An 18,413-nucleotide genomic window follows, 5' to 3' on the forward strand; every position below is an offset into this window, starting at 1 on the left:
TCCACCATTCAAGACCTTAAGTCTTTTTTTTGTAAAGACGATGGATCCCAGATCAATGGATATCAGTACGCTACTCTGCAAGGTGGAAGTTAAGGAAACTTTTATTTCAGAGGGAGCTAAGATCCCAGACAGCCCTCCAAGTCATTTGAAAGCCAAAACCAGGAGTCCCTGGCATATCCTCAAGAAACTTAAGACATTATTCAGAGAGAAGTATTGTATAAAGAAAACGATGGGGTGGGGTATGTCTTGAGCCAGGTGATTCCCCACACATGGAACTACAGCACCCTCTACTGACAGTTCAGGGTATTACTGGAGAAGGAAGGAAGGAGCTGGGATCTTGTCAGTGTAGAAGGCAAGTTAGGTTTGAGAAGAGTTATCTGGTGGCTCAGACGGGACACAATCTGCCTGCAATGCAGGGGACTGGGGTAGATCCTGGGTCAGGAAGATCCCCTGAAGAAGGGAATGGCTACCCACCCAGTGTTCTTGCCTGGAGAATTTCATGGACAGAGGAGCCTCACAGGGCATGTCTGACTTTCACTTTCTTTCAACTTGCATTTAATTCAGACTGCACACAAATGAAGGACCCACTCTTGCCCCTTGGTAGGCAGAAGCCTCAGTCTTTTCATTATTTCAGAGAAAAGAGGCAGCTCAATTGGAGTAAAGACACCCAATAGAGTGACTGGAGGTATATATGGAGGTGGGTGTCCCAATGTGCACACACCTAAGTGTGAGTATGCCCCAGGCCACCAGAGCATCGCATCAGCGTCTGCAGCTTTAGAAAGAGGTCAAAGTACCTGTATTTTTAATAATTTCTTGACATGGTAAAAGAATTTTACATTACGATCCAAGGGCAGTAGAGGGAGGAGGAGGGGTACTGGACAATCCAACAGACAAAACGGGAAACTGAGAAACACAGGATGGGAGGGGGGAAGGGTTTTAGCTGGAAGGGGTCTGGAGGTGAGTAGGGGCACTGCCCAACTAAAATGCAATTGGTTTGTTACTGAGTACTATTCATGGGAAGACAGCATCCGAACTCCTCCTCTGTAGCATAACGGGAGACCAAAATGATGCGCTCAGATGGAAATATGATTGGAGGTTGGAAGACAGAGATGGGGCGGGGAAGGGGCAAGGATAAAAGTCAGAAACAGACACTGAGAGAAGGAAAGAGAGCCACCAACAGACTCTCCAGGAGTGGCAGAATAAAAAAGTAGGGGTTGATGAGGGTTAACACAAAAGTTGTAACAAGTGGTATCTCTGGAAGATTTGAGAGATAAGAGGCAACTCTTCTATGGTTTTGACTTGCTCGGCAGATTTCCACATACACACACCGTGTACATGCATGTGTGTGCATGCACACACATATACACACAAGTGAACACTTTCCCGGGAAGCACAATACTACAAATAAGAAAACATTTTTCCCAAAGGGAAAGCCTAGTAGCAGCAGCAGCATCTGGCCTCACAGCTGCAGACACCCTTACCCCAACTTACAACTGGCCTGGGAAGAGGCAACCAGGGGTCAGAGGACAAGCCTTTGCAAAAACGCCCAAAGGGACCCAAGTCACAGAGGAAGGGGCCTTCCCCACTCCCTCTGCTTCTCATCTCTCAGCTCTCCTCCAACTCACAGCCTCAGGCACCCAAAAGGCTACAATATCAGGAGACAATGGGCCCTGGTGGAAGAGGACTAAGACACCTATCACCTTCTAAACAGTGTGTGTGTGTGAGAGAGAGAGAAAAGGTGAGAGAGACAGGGTTTACAGGTGGGCAGGGCAGGGGGGAGGGGAGGGCATCAAGTAACAGCAGCAAGGCATGTGTGTGCTGCATGTATGTGTATATATATCACACACATATGTGTATGTGAAAATCCTAGTTATAAAAACATCTGAAGGAGCTAGGGGCTTGGCAGAAGAAGGTCTAAGGTGTTTCTTGTCATGATCATGTTCAAGGTACAATGTATGTAGACGGGAAACCCTCAGTCATCACCAGGGCAACTGTGGCAGGGAGGCTCCAACGTCCCACAGTGGCAAGGGACACTAACCTTCCTTCCGGAAGAGAGGACTTGGTCCCCTCCCTCCCGCCCCAGTTCCTAAAAACACCGAGCACTTTCCTTCCAGTTCCCTCAGCTTCTAACCAACTCATCATCAAAAGGAAGAAAACACAAAGCCCAAGACACAGGAGGGAGCCGGGGAGAGAAAACCAAGTATTCTTGTGCCAGCATCCTGCGCACACAAACCTGGAGTTCTCCAGAAATTAGGATGGGGTGGGGTGGGGGGTATTAGAGAAGGAAATAGAAGAGTTCCTGAGGCCTGAAAAAAGAGGTAAACACGTCACAGAACTACATGAGAGTTTCATTAGACTCTAACTAAAAACAGAGAGAGGTGTGATTACTATTTCCAGCCAGTTTCCCCATCACGATAGTCATGTAACAAACCAAGGCAATGTCGGTCTTGAGCCAGACTCACAGAGTCCCCTGACCCTGGCCCCGGCCTCAGTACAGTGTCTCTGCATTGCTGCTCCGGGGCCTTTTGATCTTCTCAATATTTTTCAGGATCATGTCATGTAGAGTGACCTGGGAGGAGAGGGATCAGGGAATCATGTGTCTATTCAACCCCTACCTCACTAGGAAAATGAGACACCCCCACAAACCCCCCACTCCCAATCACTCACATGATCCAAATCTCACTAGAATCTGAATTCAGGGTGGCTGCCCTTCTACCTCTCTCATACCCCGGACACAGCTGGGGATATCCCAGCGTCCAAGAGTCTAATAAATAACATTTATGAAGCACTTAACATACCAGGAATTACACTAGGTCCTTTAATGTGTTAGATAAAGAAACTGCAGTTTGAGGTTAAACTTGCCCAAGGCCCCATATTACAGGTGGAATTAGTTCTAAATCTATGCCTGATGCTAACACCCACATCTTCACCCCAAGACTATACTGCGCCCTTTCCCATCCAGGTAGAAAGAAGGGAGAGAAGCACCTAGACACCTTCAATGACCTCATGGGGCTTTCAACACTCAGTTGATGGGCAGAATTTGTTCCATTCATTTTACCTCCAACCCCCAACTCAACCCCCAGAGAGTGGGAAGAAAATAGCCACCAGAACTAAAAGCTAGAACAACTGTGGGCAGGGTCCAAGGTAACTTACATATTGATTCCTTAGCTCTGATATGATGAGCCGAAGGCTGATATATTCTTTCTCGTCAATCTCTGTCACGGTGCGACGATAGTCTTCCTGGTGGGGGGCAGAGAAAAGTCTTGTTCCCAAGGCCTGACTGTCACCCACACAGCTCCTCCTAGGAATAGTCACTCCTCCCTGTCCTACCACTTCCACCCTCAGCCCAAAAAACCCTCACTTACCACATGGGGATATTTAGCTATTTTAGAAACCAATTTGGCTCTTGTAATATAATATCTGAAAGGAGAGAGAAGAGGAGGAAGCTGCAGGAGACCCCAGACGGTGTTCACCACCTCACCAGCCCCCAATTCCTGGGCCACACGCCAGCAGCCCTACCTAGAAATCTGGTCCAGATAAGATGCAGCTTCACTCTCAACAGTTCTTAGTTCTGCAACTGTTTCCTCCTGAAAAAAGCAAATGAGTCAAAAGTCACTTCCATGTCATCCCATGGCAGAACAAAAAGGAAAGGAAAACAGAAACACAGAGGAAGTGAGAATACTCCCACACCTTCCTCTCCAGTTTCTATTGCAGGTGCCTTACCTGAATGGACACCCCAAAGTTGTTGCCATCTTCTATCCTAGGAATCAGGAGTTGTACCCACATTTTGACCTGGAGGGTGAGGGGATCAAAATACACATTAAGAGGACCTCAGCCCTTTCTCCTAAAGCCATGAAGTACACAATTCATGCTGTTGGGGCCACAGGCCAGGAGCACAGGAGCCAAGACACCTACTCTGCCAGCTGCCACATCACCTCCACGCCCCCAGCCCCATCATCGAGCACATCCATCATCTAGCACAGTTCAAGCCAGGTTATCTGGGGTCAGCCCACAGGTCACTAGCCCCTGCCTCACCGTGTTGCATTTCTCAATCAGCAGCCGGATCTCAGGCTTCACTTTCTCAATAATGTCCACCAGCTGCTGGTTGCTTTTTAGCATCCCATTGGGCATCACAAACACCTTGGTTCCTGGCAGGGATGTGAGGAAGATTAAATTATTGGTGTGGAAGGGCAGGACATAGCATTCCAGGTCTCTCTCTCTCTCTTTCCCAGCCCCAAGAAATGCTATGACCTTGGCCTTTTATCTGGCATAACCCTATCCACAACCTGTCGCCCCCAACAGAATAAAAAAGAGAACACACGGATTAACAGACTAAACAACAAGTCTAGAGTATTCCAAAAGTCTGAATAAGGAAATTTAAATATGCTCCATTTTTCCCATGGATTTGTGAGAGCTCAGGAAGCATGGTTTCCGGATGATTCTCATAAGGAGTAGGCAACCCAGATCCCTCTTTCACAGTAGGGTTTGCACTCTTCAGAGATTTTAATGCCTCCACTGATCTGAGAGGAGGCAGAGCTCAGGTGGTAATGCAAGCAATGGAAAGCAGCTGTAAATACAGATGAAGGTTTGCTAGCTTGCCTATTGCTCACCCCCTGCTGTGTGGCCATAGACCAGTACCATGATTGAGGACCCCTGCTCTATAGACTTAACATATCAACTATTATTGAAGAGGAAAAACTAACACGGAACTGGCATTTCTGTGAAAAATCTGTGATGTGTCGTCCTCTTCAACCTGTCTCCCTTGACAGTCCAGACTAAGACAAACCCTCCCCGTTAATTGGAAAATTAGGTTTAGAGTGCTAAATAACGACAATGCTTAGAGGACATGGGAACGTGAACTCTGGGAAATAAAATAGGATCCTGCTTCCTGGCCAGGAGAACACATTCTGCATCTGCCGGGAAGGACTGGGGTGGGAGACGGTAAAGGCAGCTCTTACCCTGGAAGGCCTCTTCACATTCATCCAATCTTCGCTTCTTGTAAGTAGGCTAAGGATACAAAGAGATGGGAAATAGCCTGCTGGACATCCCCATCCCCATCATAAGTTACCCTTCAAGCAAGTTTAATCCCTTCCTTAGGACAGGTTGTCTTAAGTTATGCACAATTTATTAAGTACATACAAGCCTTTAAGACAAGATTCTTGCCAAAATGCAACCTAAACTCTGCTGGGAAAACCAACCTTTCAAGAAGTATAAACAAAGGAAGCAATTAGGGGGAATTCCCTGGTGGTCTAGGGGTTAGGACTCGGCACTTTCACTGCCAGAGGCCCAGGTTCGATCCCTGGTTGGGGAAATAAGATCCCACAAAAGGAGCATGCTGTGGCCAAATATAAATAAATAAATAAGCAATTAGAGGAGGGAGAATACTACAAACAACAGGAAAAACGAACCACTGAATGCAGAGTTAGGATAATTAAGGGAATATGTGCAAATCTGCCAATTCCATAAAAACACACAATATTCACTCAACAAACGTATTTAGCAACTGCTATCTGCTGGGAACAATGCTAGATGCCGGGGATACAAAGATAATTAAGATAGTTTCAGAACTGCAAGTTCTATCAGTGAGACAGTGATACAGACAAAGAGCAAGACAGTGTCATCAGTGTTATAACAGAATGTGGACATATAACTGGTAACGACTAGGTGCCAAAGACACACAAAGGCTAGGACTGTAGTTACATGAGAAGAAAAGTCTGGCCTAGAGTCATGGGGACAGACCAGATCACTTGCGGGAACCTATAGCTATCTGTCCTATTTCAAACTCACTCTAACAGAGTAGCATTAACACATTCACCTCATGCTACAGATGAAAATCAGGATCTAAAGGAGGTGCTCTGGAGTCATAATGTCTTAAGAATCCTCATTTTCAGATAAAAAGCCCACTGTCTCCTCTCAATATGTTTCAACTGACCAGGAAATAGAGAACAGAGAACCCCTACTGCTTCGAAACACAAAGAAAAATATAGGACACTTACACCATCCAGTCCATCATGGCTGTTGGTGAGAAGAATGGGGTCAGGGACTGGGAGATTCATGTCTGAGTGGATCTGAGTTAGGTCATGGATGTTTAGAATTGGTTCCTGAAAGAGAGACGCCCACCCCCAAAAACATTAGTCTTTTCAAGATGAACAAAGAAGTATTTCATTCAAAAGGCAAGAAATCAGAGTGCGTTAGGGTACACAACAAAACAGAATCAACACCTCATCTGTCCCACTGGACAGAAGGACCTTGGCCAAGAAAGTTGGGGAATCTGAGGAAAAGAAAAGCGTCTCTCACCTTCAAAAAACTATCAAGTTCTAACAACTTCTTTGGGAAAAAATTTGCCACCAAGTCTTCTGCCTGAAGATGAGGGAAAATACAACCGAATTAGTACCTGTGGGAAGGCCTGTCTCTATAGATATCTCTTCTCTGGGGAACTCCCAACTATTAACCAACACTCACTCTCCTACTTATTTCACTCACCTCACTTGTGATCCGCTCCCTGAAAGAATCAACCTAAAATTAACAAAGAAAGCAATTCAGTAAGAGCAAAGCAGCAGCTGGCAACATAAGTATAGGCAGGTTGGGTAAGCCCAAATCCAAATGTCTTTCCCTCACCTTATAATTGTAATGAGAAGCTGAGAGGCCCCCAGACTGCAAATACTTTATTTTTTTGAGGATCCATTTCTCCATCTCAGGAGAGGGAAGCGGGGCTTGAGGGCAGCACCCACCTGTCTTCCCTCCCTCCCTCCCAGTCTGAAGCTGTCTGACTTTGAGAGCAGACAAAAGACAAGCAGATGGGGGAGGTGTGAGCTCACAAACGTGTCAACCCCCATCCAAACCTGGCCTACGATACGAGGCAAGCCTGACGCCAAGGGCAGGGGCAGTAGCAGCGTATGGAGCGGGGACGTTGCTGGCCTGGGGGGCTTTACGCTGTCACTAGCCTAAAGCACTAAGTCCACCACGTGTCCGCGAAGGTCTTCCCTATTAGATAGGGTACATTAGGCCACCCCATATTATCCTCTCCCCCGATGCCGTCCCCGGGGGTGGGGGGCTGGGCTGAGCCGAGCGGAAGCTCAGGGCCGGTGTCCCCTGGGAGACAAAGACGCCACGGGGAGTGGGAAGCCGGTCAGGCAGCTCGGGGATCGAAGCGAGGGGTAAGGCGGCCGGGGCCGGTGCCGCTACCTTGAGCTTCACTTCCTGATCCACCTTCAGCAACGAGGCCATGGCCGGGCCGGGCCGTGTCCGCTCCGCTGGAAACCGGAGGCGCTGTGGGCTCCGGGGAGGGGGTCAGAAGGAAGGGAGAATCTCGGCTGCTTTCAGGACGCGGCCTCCCTTGCTGGGTCACTCACTGATCACTTGCTCCCTCCCTTCGTGCCGTCGGTCAGCCAGCCCGCCTGCTGCCTGTCCCTGCTGCCTGCTCCCTCTCTCGCTCGCCCTCCCGGCTTTCGCCGCTCACACCGGAAGTTGCGTCACAGCCAATCGCCGGGAGTCCAGCGAGGATGCGCACGTGCTCTGCGCAGCCGCGCTGAGGTTCCGCTTTGGGAGCTTGGCTCTCGGCTCTTACCTCCCAGTTCTTGTACCGCATACGGGTGAAATGAGAGGGAGGATGGTGGAGAGGATTTAGTGAGATCTGAGCCTCAAAGAGACTCAGGGATTGTTTGCCTCTCTGTTTGCCCGGCACTCGCCTTCACGGAAGGGACCTTCTGAGCCGCTGCCCCGTCTCGAGCGGGGACCCGACCGACGATGCCGTCGCGCTCCAGTGACGTCGGCCCGAGGAAGCTGGCAGTCCCAGTGCTGGGTTCTGGGCGTCTAGTGTGTTATGCGCACTGCCTCCTACTCTTGGCCGAAGCTATAGCGTGAGACTGGAACCTAACAGAAATCCTCTTGCACCAGGCTTCCCCACTTTTCTCTGCCACTTAGCCACTTATTCTCATACACTTCCAGATCTCAGAGACCAACTGCCTGATGGATGGGCAAACTGATGCCCAGAGTCGGGTAGTGCTTGTCGAGGCTACACGGTGATTCCAGAAAATCCAAGACCAGAACTCAGATCTCCTAACTTTTAGGGCAGTGCTGTATCCATTTTCCCCATAAAAGGCAGAGACTATAACTCTTAACTCACCTATTCATAAGGTCTCTCTTAACATTGGTTATTTCACCCTAAAGTGGACTAGGCTCTGGGACAGCAGTGTAGAGGCTAGAAATAATGTGAGTCACTTATATAAGTTAAACGTCTTTTGATAACCACCTTAAAAAGTAAAACCGGTGAAGTTCATTTTAATCATATAGTTAACCGTTTATCCAAATATTTCATCGTGTAACCAATATAAAAAAACCAATGTGATCTTGTACATTCTTTTCTCATAGCAAGTCTTTGAAATTCAGTATGAATCTTACGCTTACTTGCACACCTCAATTCAGAGGAGCCAGGTTTGCAGTACTCAGTAACCTTATGTGTTTAGTGGCTTCCAGAACAGCACAGTTCTGAGAAATCAGAGGTAAACAAAACTCAAGTTCACTGGTCTAATGGGACTTAATAGACTTAATACTGGGGAAAGAGATAAGAAAGTAAACTGACAACATAATTGCAAAATCTGATAAATGCTAGGGGGGATATGGCTGACATAGAGAATACCAGGGGTCTATTTTGGATAAGTCTAAATTTGGCAATAAGGAGTTCATGGTCTGAGCCACAGTCAGCTCCTGGTCTTGTTTTTGCTGACTGTATAGAGTTTCTCCATCTTTGGCTGCAAAGAATATAATCAGTCTGATTTTGGTGTTGACCATCTGGTGACTAGACCATTCAGGTATGACCTAAATCAAATCCCTTATGATTATACAGTGGAAGTGAGAAATAGATTTAAGGACCTAGATCTGATAGATAAGAGTGCCTGATGAACTATGGAATGAGGTTCGTGACATTGTACAGGAGACAGGGATCAAGACCATCCCCATGGAAAAGAAATGCAAAAAAGCAAAATGGCTGTCTGGGGAGGCCTTACAAATAGCTGTGAAAAGAAGAGAAGCGAAAAGCAAAGGAGAAAAGGAAAGATATAAACATCTGAATGCAGAGTTCCAAAGAATAGCAAGAAGATAAAAAAGCCTTCTTCAGTGATCAATGCAAAGAAATAGAGGAAAACAACAGAATGGGAAAGACTAGAGATCTCTTCAAGAAAATCAGAGATACCAAAGGAACATTTCATGCAAAGATGGGCTCGATAAAGGACAGAAATGGTATGGACCTAACAGAAGCAGAAGATATTAAGAAGAGATGGCAAGAATATACAGAAGAACTGTACAAAAAAGATCTTCACGACCCAGATAATCACGATGGTGTGATCACTGACCTAGAGCCAGACATCCTGGAATGTGAAGTCAAGTGGGCCTTGGAAAGCATCACTATGAACAAAGCTAGTGGAAGTGATGGAATTGCAGTTGAGCTATTCCAAATCCTGAAAGATGATGCTGTGAAAGTGCTGCACTCAATATGCCAGCAAATTTGGAAAACTCAGCAGTGGCCACAGGACTGGAAAAGGTCAGTTTTCATTCCAATCCCAAAGAAAGGCAATGCCAAAGAATGCTCCAACTGCTGCACAATTGCACTCATCTCACACGCTACTAAAGTAATGCTCAAAATTCTCCAAGCCAGGCTTCAGCAATATGTGAACCGTGAACTTCCTGATGTTCAAGCTGGTTTTAGAAAAGGCAGAGGAACCAGAGATCAAATTGCCAACACCCGCTGGATCATGGAAAAGCAAGAGAGTTCCAGAAAAACATCTATTTCTGCTTTATTGACTATGCCAAAGCCTTTGACTGTGTGGATCACAATAGACTGTGGGAAATTCTGAAAGAGATGGGAATACCAGACCACCTGATCTGCCTCTTGAGAAATCTGTATGCAGGTCAGGAAGCAACAGTTAGAACTGGACATGGAACAACAGACTGGTTCCAAATAGGAAAAGGAGTACGTCAAGGCTGTATATTGTCACCCGGTTTATTTAACTTATATGCAGAGTACATCATGAGAAATGCTGGACTGGAAGAAACACAAGCTGGAATCAAGATTGCCGGGAGAAATATCAATAACCTCAGATATGCAGATGACACCACCCTTATGGCAGAAAGTGAAGAGGAACTAAAAAGCCTCTTGATGAAAGTGAAAGAGGAGAGTGAAAAAGTTGGCTTAAAGCTCAACACTCAGAAAACGAAGATCATGGCATCCGGTCCCATCACTTCATGGGAAATAGATGGGGAAACAGTGGAAACAGTGTCAGACTTTATTTTTCTGGGCTCCAAAATCACTACAGATGGTGACTGCAGCCATGAAATAAAAAGATGCTTACTCCTTGGAAGGAAAGTTATGACCAACCTAGATAGCATATTCAAAAGCAGAGACATTACTTTGCCAACAAAGGTCCATCTAGTCAAGGCTATGGTTTTTCCTGTGGTCATGTATGGATGTGAGAGTTGGACTGTGAAGAAGGCTGAGCACTGAAGAATGCTTTTGAACTGTGGTGTTGGAGAAGACTCTTGAGAGTCCCTTGGACTGCAAGGAGATCCAACAAGTCCATTCTGAAGGAGATCAGCCCTGGGATTTCTTTGGAAGGAATGATGCTAAAGCTGAAACTCCAGTACTTTGGCCAGCTCATGCGAAGAGTTGACTCATTGGAAAAGACTCTGATGCTGGGAGAGATTTCGGGCAAGAAGAGAAGGGGACGACAGAGCATGAGATGGCTGGATGGCATCACTGACTCGATGGACATGAGTCTGAGTGAACTCTGGGAGTTGGTGATGGACAGGGAGGCCTGGTGTGCTGCGATTCATGGGGTCGCAAAGAGTCGGACACAACTGAGCGACTGATCTGATCTGATTTTGGATAAAATGGCCAAGAAAGGCCTCTCAGATGAAGTGATAATTAAGCTCAAATCTAAAGGATGTAAAGGGGTTAGCTTGAAAAGAGTGAGAGGAAGAGCCTTCAAAGGTATGGGTGCAGCACAGGCAAATGCTCTGGGGAAGGAAAGATGTGGTCTAGTTGAAAAAGAATTTAAGCCCATTTATTTTTCATTTCATTTTTTTTGGCTGCACTTCGTGGCATGCTGGATCTTTCCTGGGATCAGAGATCAAACCTGGGTCCCCTGCAGTGGAAGCATGGAGTACTATCCACTGGACCACCAGAGATGTCCCAGTTGAAGAAACTGAAAGACTAGTTAGTAACCTGGGGGTGGAAGTGGGGTGGGGAGAGTTGTTAGGAAACAATTTGGATTAAGTGCAAAGGCAGGTTATCTGATTTACATTTTATCCTGACCACACCTCTGTGTTAAAAGCAAGGGAGATGGGGGTGGGGGGAAGAGCAAGGGAGATGGGGGCGGGGGGAGGGCAAGGGAGATGATGGGAATACACAGTTTAATGAAAGGTGACTGACTGTGGTCTTTGGAATCAGAGAAAAAAAGTGAAGTCGCTCAGTCGTGTCCGCCTCTTTACGACCCCATGGATTGCAGCCTACCAGGCTCCTCCGTCCGTGGGATTTTCCAGGCAAGAGTACTGGAGTGGGTTGCCACTGCCTTCTCCCCAGAATGCCGCTGCTGCTGCTGCTAAGTCGCTTCAGTCGTGTCGGAATCAGAGAAATTTGCCTTCAAATCAGGAGCCTCAGCTCCTTTGTTGTTGTTCAGTCGTTCAGTCTTGTTTGACTCTCTGAGACTCCATGGACTGCAGCATGCCAGGCTTCCCTGTCTTTCACTATCTTCTGGAGTTTGCTGAAACTCATGTCCATTGAGTCAGTGATGCTATCCAACCATCTCATCCTCTGTTGCCCACTTCTCCTCCTGTCCTCAATCTTTCCCAGCATCAGGGTCTTTTCCAATGAGTGGGCTCTTCACATCAGGTGGCCAAAGTATTGGAGTTTCAGCTTCAGCATCAGTCCTTCCTAACTGTCATATCTTGGGTAAATTATTGAAATGTTGAGTCTCAATTCCCTCATTTGTAAAATGTAATTTTGTTATTAATAAATAGTATGTAATTTAGTAGGTTTGTTATGGAAGCAGGCAGGCACTTGATAAATAGTAGCCACTATCAGATAAGTTAACTGTTCATGCTTAGCATGAAGAGGTTACTCCTTAAACGATATTATTATTCTCATCCCCACTTTCAGACTCAAAGTCCTTTTCCACTTATTCAAGACCACATACAACATGGCCCATACTACCATTCTTGCTTATTTTTTAATACGTTATTTATTTGGCTGTGTCCGGTCTTAGTTGTGGCATGTGGGATCTTCACTGTAGTATGCAGGATCTTTCATTTCGGTGCAAAGACGCTCTAGTCACTCTAGTTGGGGACGCTTAGTTGCTCTGAGGAATGCGGGATCTTAGTTCCCCGACCAGGAATCAAATCCAAGTCCCCTGCATTGCAAGGCAGATTCCTTGCACCAATTTCAGGTGAACAGTGAAGGGACTCAGCAATACATATACACATATCCCTTCTCCCACAAACCCCCTCCCACTCAGGCTGCCACATAACATTGAGCAGGAGTTCCATGTGCTACACATCAAGGCAGATTCTTAACCACTGGCCCACCAGGGAAATCCCACCATCTTGCTTATTAACATCTAACAGTTTTCCCCTTTTTACCTCTCCTTTCTGTTAACACTTGTTCCTAGTAACTTTTGAACTCTGATCTGGAATTTAACTTCAGGAATGCTTTCTCAAATTAACTACATCATATTTTAAGTGAGCCATTGCCCTGCATTTCTTTCAGAATTAATAACTTCAGCTTAGAAGCTTAATGTGTTTATGCTTATTGAAATATGGCTTTGTTCTCAAATAATTGTGTTTTGTTTTCTTCAAGTAGAATGTTAGTCGCTTAGTGGTGTCTGACTTTGTAACCCCATGGACTATAGCCTGTCAGGCCCCTCTGTCCATGGAATCCTCCAGGCAAGAATAGTGAAGTGGGTAACCATTCCCTTCTCCAGGGGATCTTCCTGACTCAGGGATGGAACCCAGGTCTCCTACACTGCAGGCAGATTCCTTACTGCCTGAGCCACCAGGGAAGCCCCATAAGAAGAGAGGTACACATTCCTTTTTTATTGCTTTTCCTCCTCCTTTATCCAAATGTTTTAAGTAATAGGCACTCATTTGTTTATTTATTCAGTGAACAATTGCTGAGGGCACCACTGTATTTAACAAACTGTTTATTCCTGGGTGCTTATGAATCAGTGATCACTGATGACTGGTCTTATTTTAAATTCATGTCCACAAAAGTCACATGGGTGCTCTTGCGAGTCTCAACTATTCCTTGGCTTGGAGACAACCATCTTCTCCCTGTGCCTCTTCACTGTCCTCCCTCTGTTTATGTCCATCTCTGTGTCCACTTTGACACCCCCCTTTTTTAAGGACAACCAGTCATACTGGATTAATGACCTAATGATCTCAATAACTTGATCATCTGCGAAGATCCTGTTTCCAAATAAGGTCACATTCACAGGTACTGGGGCTTAGGACTTCAATATCTTCCAATTTCAATATCTTCTGGGTAAACAATTCAACCCGTAACACCTGTCATTATCTGAAGTCACCATACTCATTTGTTTATATGTTTATTGTCCAGATCTCTTTTCAAGAATATAAACTATTAGAATAGTTCACCAGTGTATCCTCCCAGACCTAGACGAGCGACTGGCACATAGTAGGTCTTCAATAAATATTTGTTGAATTGATGACTTATGGTATGTTTTTGAATATTCAGTTCCTCAGGTACTACACCTACAGATTGTCACGTATTCTCCAAACAGCAGAGCAGACAGTTTACTATGTGCTGGATGTTGCTCTTTATGCTTCATATTATTAGCTCATTTAATCATCACATCACTACCCTATGTCCCTATGTGACATACACTATCATTCTCGTTTAAGTTTTTTTTTTGGCCACACTGCACAGCATGCAGGATCTTAGTTCCCCAACCAGGAATGGAACCTCTGCTCCCTGCAGTGGAAATGCAGAGTTCTAACTAACTATCAGACCACCAGGGAATTCCCAATTATTCTCATTTTACAAATAAGAAAACAAGGTCACTTGCCAAGGTCAGGGTTGGTAAATGACAAAGATAGACCTCCAAACCCACAGCTGTAATCTCTAGAAGCCCTCCCTCTCTAGAAGCCCTTTACGTATCTACATCTTTCTGAGATGGTGTTAGTGGCAGCCACACAGGAAGAAGTATTGAATACAACTATGATTCGGCCTCTGGTGGCTCAGATGGTAGAGTCCACCTGTAACATGGGAGTCCCAGGTTCGATCCCTGGGTTGGGAAGAGAGATCCCCAGGAGAAAGGAAATGGCAACCCACTCCAGTATCCTCGCCTGGAGAATTCCATGGACAGAGGAGCCTGGTGGGCTACAGTCCAGGGGTCACAAAGAGTCAGACACAGATTAGCGACTAACACTTTCACGCACTTATGAATCAATCACACCAGCCTTACTTGGGAATCCTTTGGGGATGATTCCACTCAACTCCTCTAGAGGGAGTTTCATGCTGAAAGATCCAAGGAATAAGGATTGTAAAGACCATCTCTGGTTAGCAATACCAGGAGAAAAGCAACCTAGTCCCACATATTATGTCTGATGCTAATTATAGTAGGGCATACACATTTAAAATACTAAGAGAGTCACTTCTGAAAGTGGAAACAGCTTTCTAAGCAATGTAAATCATCCAGAAGAAAAGCTGATTTGACTTCATAAAAACATGAAACATCTGCACATCTGGAAAATACCTTAGTTATTAAGAACCTAGTAGACAAATGCACAAAGGACACAAACAAGTTTCACAAAAGAGCCAATATCTACACGTTACCAATGATGTTGATGAAAAGAACAAGGAAGTGCCATTTTTTTTTTTGCCCTTGTTCTTCAACAATTGATATATGATAGCTACCCCTGGCCAGGGCATCTTGAAACAGGCTCTCTCAAACATTACTGGAAGTAGAATATAAGTATATGAAACCACTTTGGAAAACAATTGCTAATGTTAATCAAGAGACATGAAATAGCCAAATTCAGTGATCTCAGTGGTAAGGTTCTAGCATTAGGAAGTAGTCACCTTTTCACTGCAGCATTATTGTAACCAGCAAAACTGGAAGCAACGCAACAAATAAACACATTAAGGTAGCACTCAGGTAACACAGTCATGAGAGTGACAGTTACAAAATCTGTGTAGCAACAAGGGAAAATACTTATTATGTAACAGTAGATTTTAAAAGCAGGATACAAAAATTGCTCGTAGATCACAAATACAAATACAGCTTTGTTAAAATTGGAGAAGGCAATGGCACCCCACTCCAGTACTCTTGCCTGGAGAATCCCATGGACGGAGGAGCCTGGTAGGCTATAGCCCATGGGGTCGCACAGAGTTGGACTTGACTGAGCGACTCCACTTTCACTTCACTTAACTTTGTTAAAATGCACAGTGGCACAGACTTAGAGAAGGAATCTATGGCTGCTGGGGAAAGGACGGGGGTGGGCGGGGAAGCGGCAGTCAACAAGCTGGGATGGACATGCACACACTGCCATGTTTAAAATGGATGACCAACAAGGACCCACGGTATAGCACAGGGAACTCTGCTCAATCCTATGTGGCAGCCTGGATGGGAGACGCATTTGGGGGAGAATGGACACATGTATATGTACTGCCGAGTCCCTTAGCTGTTCACCTGAAACTATCACAAATTTCTTATCAGCTATATCCCAACACAAAATAAAAAGTTAAAAAAAAATAAAATGAGTGACTAAAACAAAAATAAAATACACAGGGAAGAAACATCATATTGCAAAACATAAAACTTAGAGTGTGGTGAGATTATGGGTAATTCTATGACACTACTGCCCTAACTTCCTGTATTGTTATATTATCTTTCTGTAAAAGTTTAATTTTGCTGTAAATGAATTATAGGCTTATTGTCAAAAAATCCAACAGTACAAATTTGTATTAAGTAAAAATCTCTGTCCCGTTGTTCAGTGAAAGACACTGCTTGCTGTATATCATTTCCTATAACATATGTCATATTATATATCACGTTATTTTTCATACAGACGGACTTATGTTTACTGCCTATGACTTTTCTTATTTAACTGAGAATCATCTCTTGCCTCAATTCATGCAAAACCTCCCAGCTGGTCTCCCTGCTTCTACTCTTACCCTTCTTCAGACCATTCTCAAAGTAGTCAAAGGAACCAAGGAAAAAGCAAGTTATTCCATTCTTTTTAATGGTTGCATGGGGCTGCAGAGAGTCAGACACAACTGTGCTACTGAGCATGCACAGTATTCTGCTGAATGAATAATACCCTAATTTATCTAAACAATCCCTATTTACTGAAGGAAATTAAGCCATAAGTTTATTGTACATCTGTATTTGATCACTTGTATTATCTATTAGGAAAATTCCTAGAAAGAAATTTAATGAATCAAAGAATACGAACATTTAAATTTTTGAAAGGCATTCCCAAATTGTCCTCCAAAAAGATTGTACTAGTTTATACATAGAGTACATAGAGTTCCCCATATGCTCATCAATACATGATGTTATCATTTAGTTCAGCCTTTACCAATCTCTTAAGTGAGGAAAGCTGCCTGACTTCAGTTTTATTTCCACTATTACTAGTAAAATGAAATATCTTTTAATTTTTTTAATCAACCATTTGTTTTTCTGTGAGCTTTTTCATATTATTTGCCCATTTCATTACTGGCCCATGGGTATTTTTTATTGATTGAATAGAGTTCTGCATATCAAAGAAATTTATCTTCTTTCTAATGAGGCACAACTAATTTCCACATTTTCTTTTCACAATTTTTTTACACTGTCTTTGATAGTTCACAAAGTGTGTGTGTGTGTGTGTAATAAAGTTGTATTAAAGTATAAAGGAGATAGAGAAAGCTTCTGACATAGACATCAGAAGGGGGTAGAAAGAGTACCCGCTTGCTAGTGTTAGCAATAGAGTTACATACCCTCCAATAAATAAGAGTTAGTAAAGTACAGCAGAAAATGTGTTCGCTAGGAGAACAAAGAACTAGAGCTCCAAGCATCCTTACCTTGTCCTGAAGAATCCCAGACGAGCCCCCAAGATCAAAGTTTGTTGCTGAATGACGCAGACGCCAGGATCCTTGGCCTCCGGAGAAGAATCCAATCTGGGGCCAGAGACGAGGCTTGATCGCTCAGAGCTTTTGTGTAATAAAGTTTTATTAAAGTATAAAGGAGACAGAGAAAGCTTCTGACATAGACATCAGAAGGGGGTAAAAGAGTACCCCCACAAAGTTTTAATTTCATTTTCATTCTTGGCCACACCACACCAACATGCAGAATCTTCCCCAACCAGGGAGCAAACCCATGCCCCCTGCATTGAGAGTGCGGAGTCTTGACCAGTGAAAGGACAGGGAAATTCAGAAAGTTTTAATTTCTAAGGAGTAAAAGTCAATATTTTCCTTTTTACTTCTGATTTTCATGTCATGCTTAGACAGCCCTTCTCTACTTCAAAATTATAAAAAATATTCACTCATGCTTTCAAATAGTACCTTTAACCATTGTTTTGTTTTGTTTTGTTTTGTTGCCACACGGCTTGTGGGATTTTTAGTTCCCCTATCAGGGACTGAACTGGGGCCCTCAGCAATGAAAGCTTGTAGTGCTAACGACTGGACCGCCAGGGAATTCCCAATCGTATTTTTGAAGCTTACATTTGTGACTAACTTGGAACTTCTTTTGGTGTAAACAGTGAAGTAGAAGATTCAGCTCACTACCATTTACATGGCTCTTTGGTCCCACTCATCACTTATTAAGTAGATCACTTCCCCACTAATTTTAAACACTAGCTTTATCACCCACTAACTCCCCTCCCCCCATCCATGGTCTATTTTTTAACTTTATTCTCTTCCATGGATACTCCCTGCACCAACACAAAAATGTTTTAGTTTTATAACTTTATATTTCAATATCTAAAGTGTCGGACTTTCCCTTATCATAACTGAAACCTTAAAACATACAATGAAACACAATAAGGTTTACCTCCTCACTTGCCCTTCCAAGTGTCTACCTCTTTCTCAGCGTTTCAAAAAAACGCCCAGTTCTCCCAATGAGAAATTTTAAAAATTGATACCGCAGAGAATAACGAAAGTGGCTCCGCTAAGAAGTGACAAATCTGAAGAATAGTCACTGAGTTAGAAAATGATGGCGTGTCCAGGGATTGTTTGTTTATTCGCTAAGTTGTATCGGACTCTTTCGCAACTCGCTCCCAACTCGGTCGGGCCACTTCCGCTCGCAACACCAGCCCCGAGGCCGACGCCTGCCGCCTTTCCCAGCTCAGCCTCTAGAGGTCGCAGCCAGGCGGAAGCGGGTTGGACCATGATTGACCCCTGCGGCACGGCAGTCATCGTG

At 44.5% G+C, this 18,413-nt stretch overlaps 1 protein-coding gene across 5 annotated transcripts; it reads right to left on the reverse strand.

Annotated features, from left to right (window-relative positions):
* Positions 1-785: 785 nt before the first annotated feature.
* On the reverse strand, positions 786-18,379 carry PSME3 (proteasome activator subunit 3). 5 transcript variants are annotated; one of them, XM_086357570.1, is made up of 12 exons: positions 18,045-18,379; positions 17,078-17,206; positions 6,484-6,516; positions 6,298-6,360; positions 5,997-6,101; positions 4,959-5,007; positions 4,036-4,148; positions 3,724-3,792; positions 3,520-3,587; positions 3,366-3,420; positions 3,154-3,240; positions 786-2,569 (listed from the first exon to the last, which is right to left on the reverse strand). In XM_086357570.1, exons 5-12 carry the CDS (start codon positions 6,054-6,056, stop codon positions 2,489-2,491), a joined length of 582 nt encoding a protein of 193 aa, XP_086213696.1. In that variant the 5' UTR covers positions 6,057-6,101; positions 6,298-6,360; positions 6,484-6,516; positions 17,078-17,206; positions 18,045-18,379; the 3' UTR covers positions 786-2,488. The 5 variants fall into 5 exon arrangements, with proteins under 5 accessions (XP_086213696.1, XP_086213697.1, XP_086213695.1 ...); XM_086357571.1 differs by having other exon boundaries at positions 17,078-17,173; positions 18,045-18,239; XM_086357569.1 differs by lacking the exons at positions 17,078-17,206; positions 18,045-18,379 and adding an exon at positions 7,568-8,341.
* Positions 18,380-18,413: the final 34 nt, after the last annotated feature.

Source organism: Bos grunniens, chromosome 19 (genome assembly GCF_055505025.1).
Source record: "Bos grunniens cultivar Pamir isolate PY7600 chromosome 19, Bosgru_T2T1.0, whole genome shotgun sequence".
Classification (NCBI taxonomy): Eukaryota; Metazoa; Chordata; class Mammalia; order Artiodactyla; family Bovidae; genus Bos; species Bos grunniens.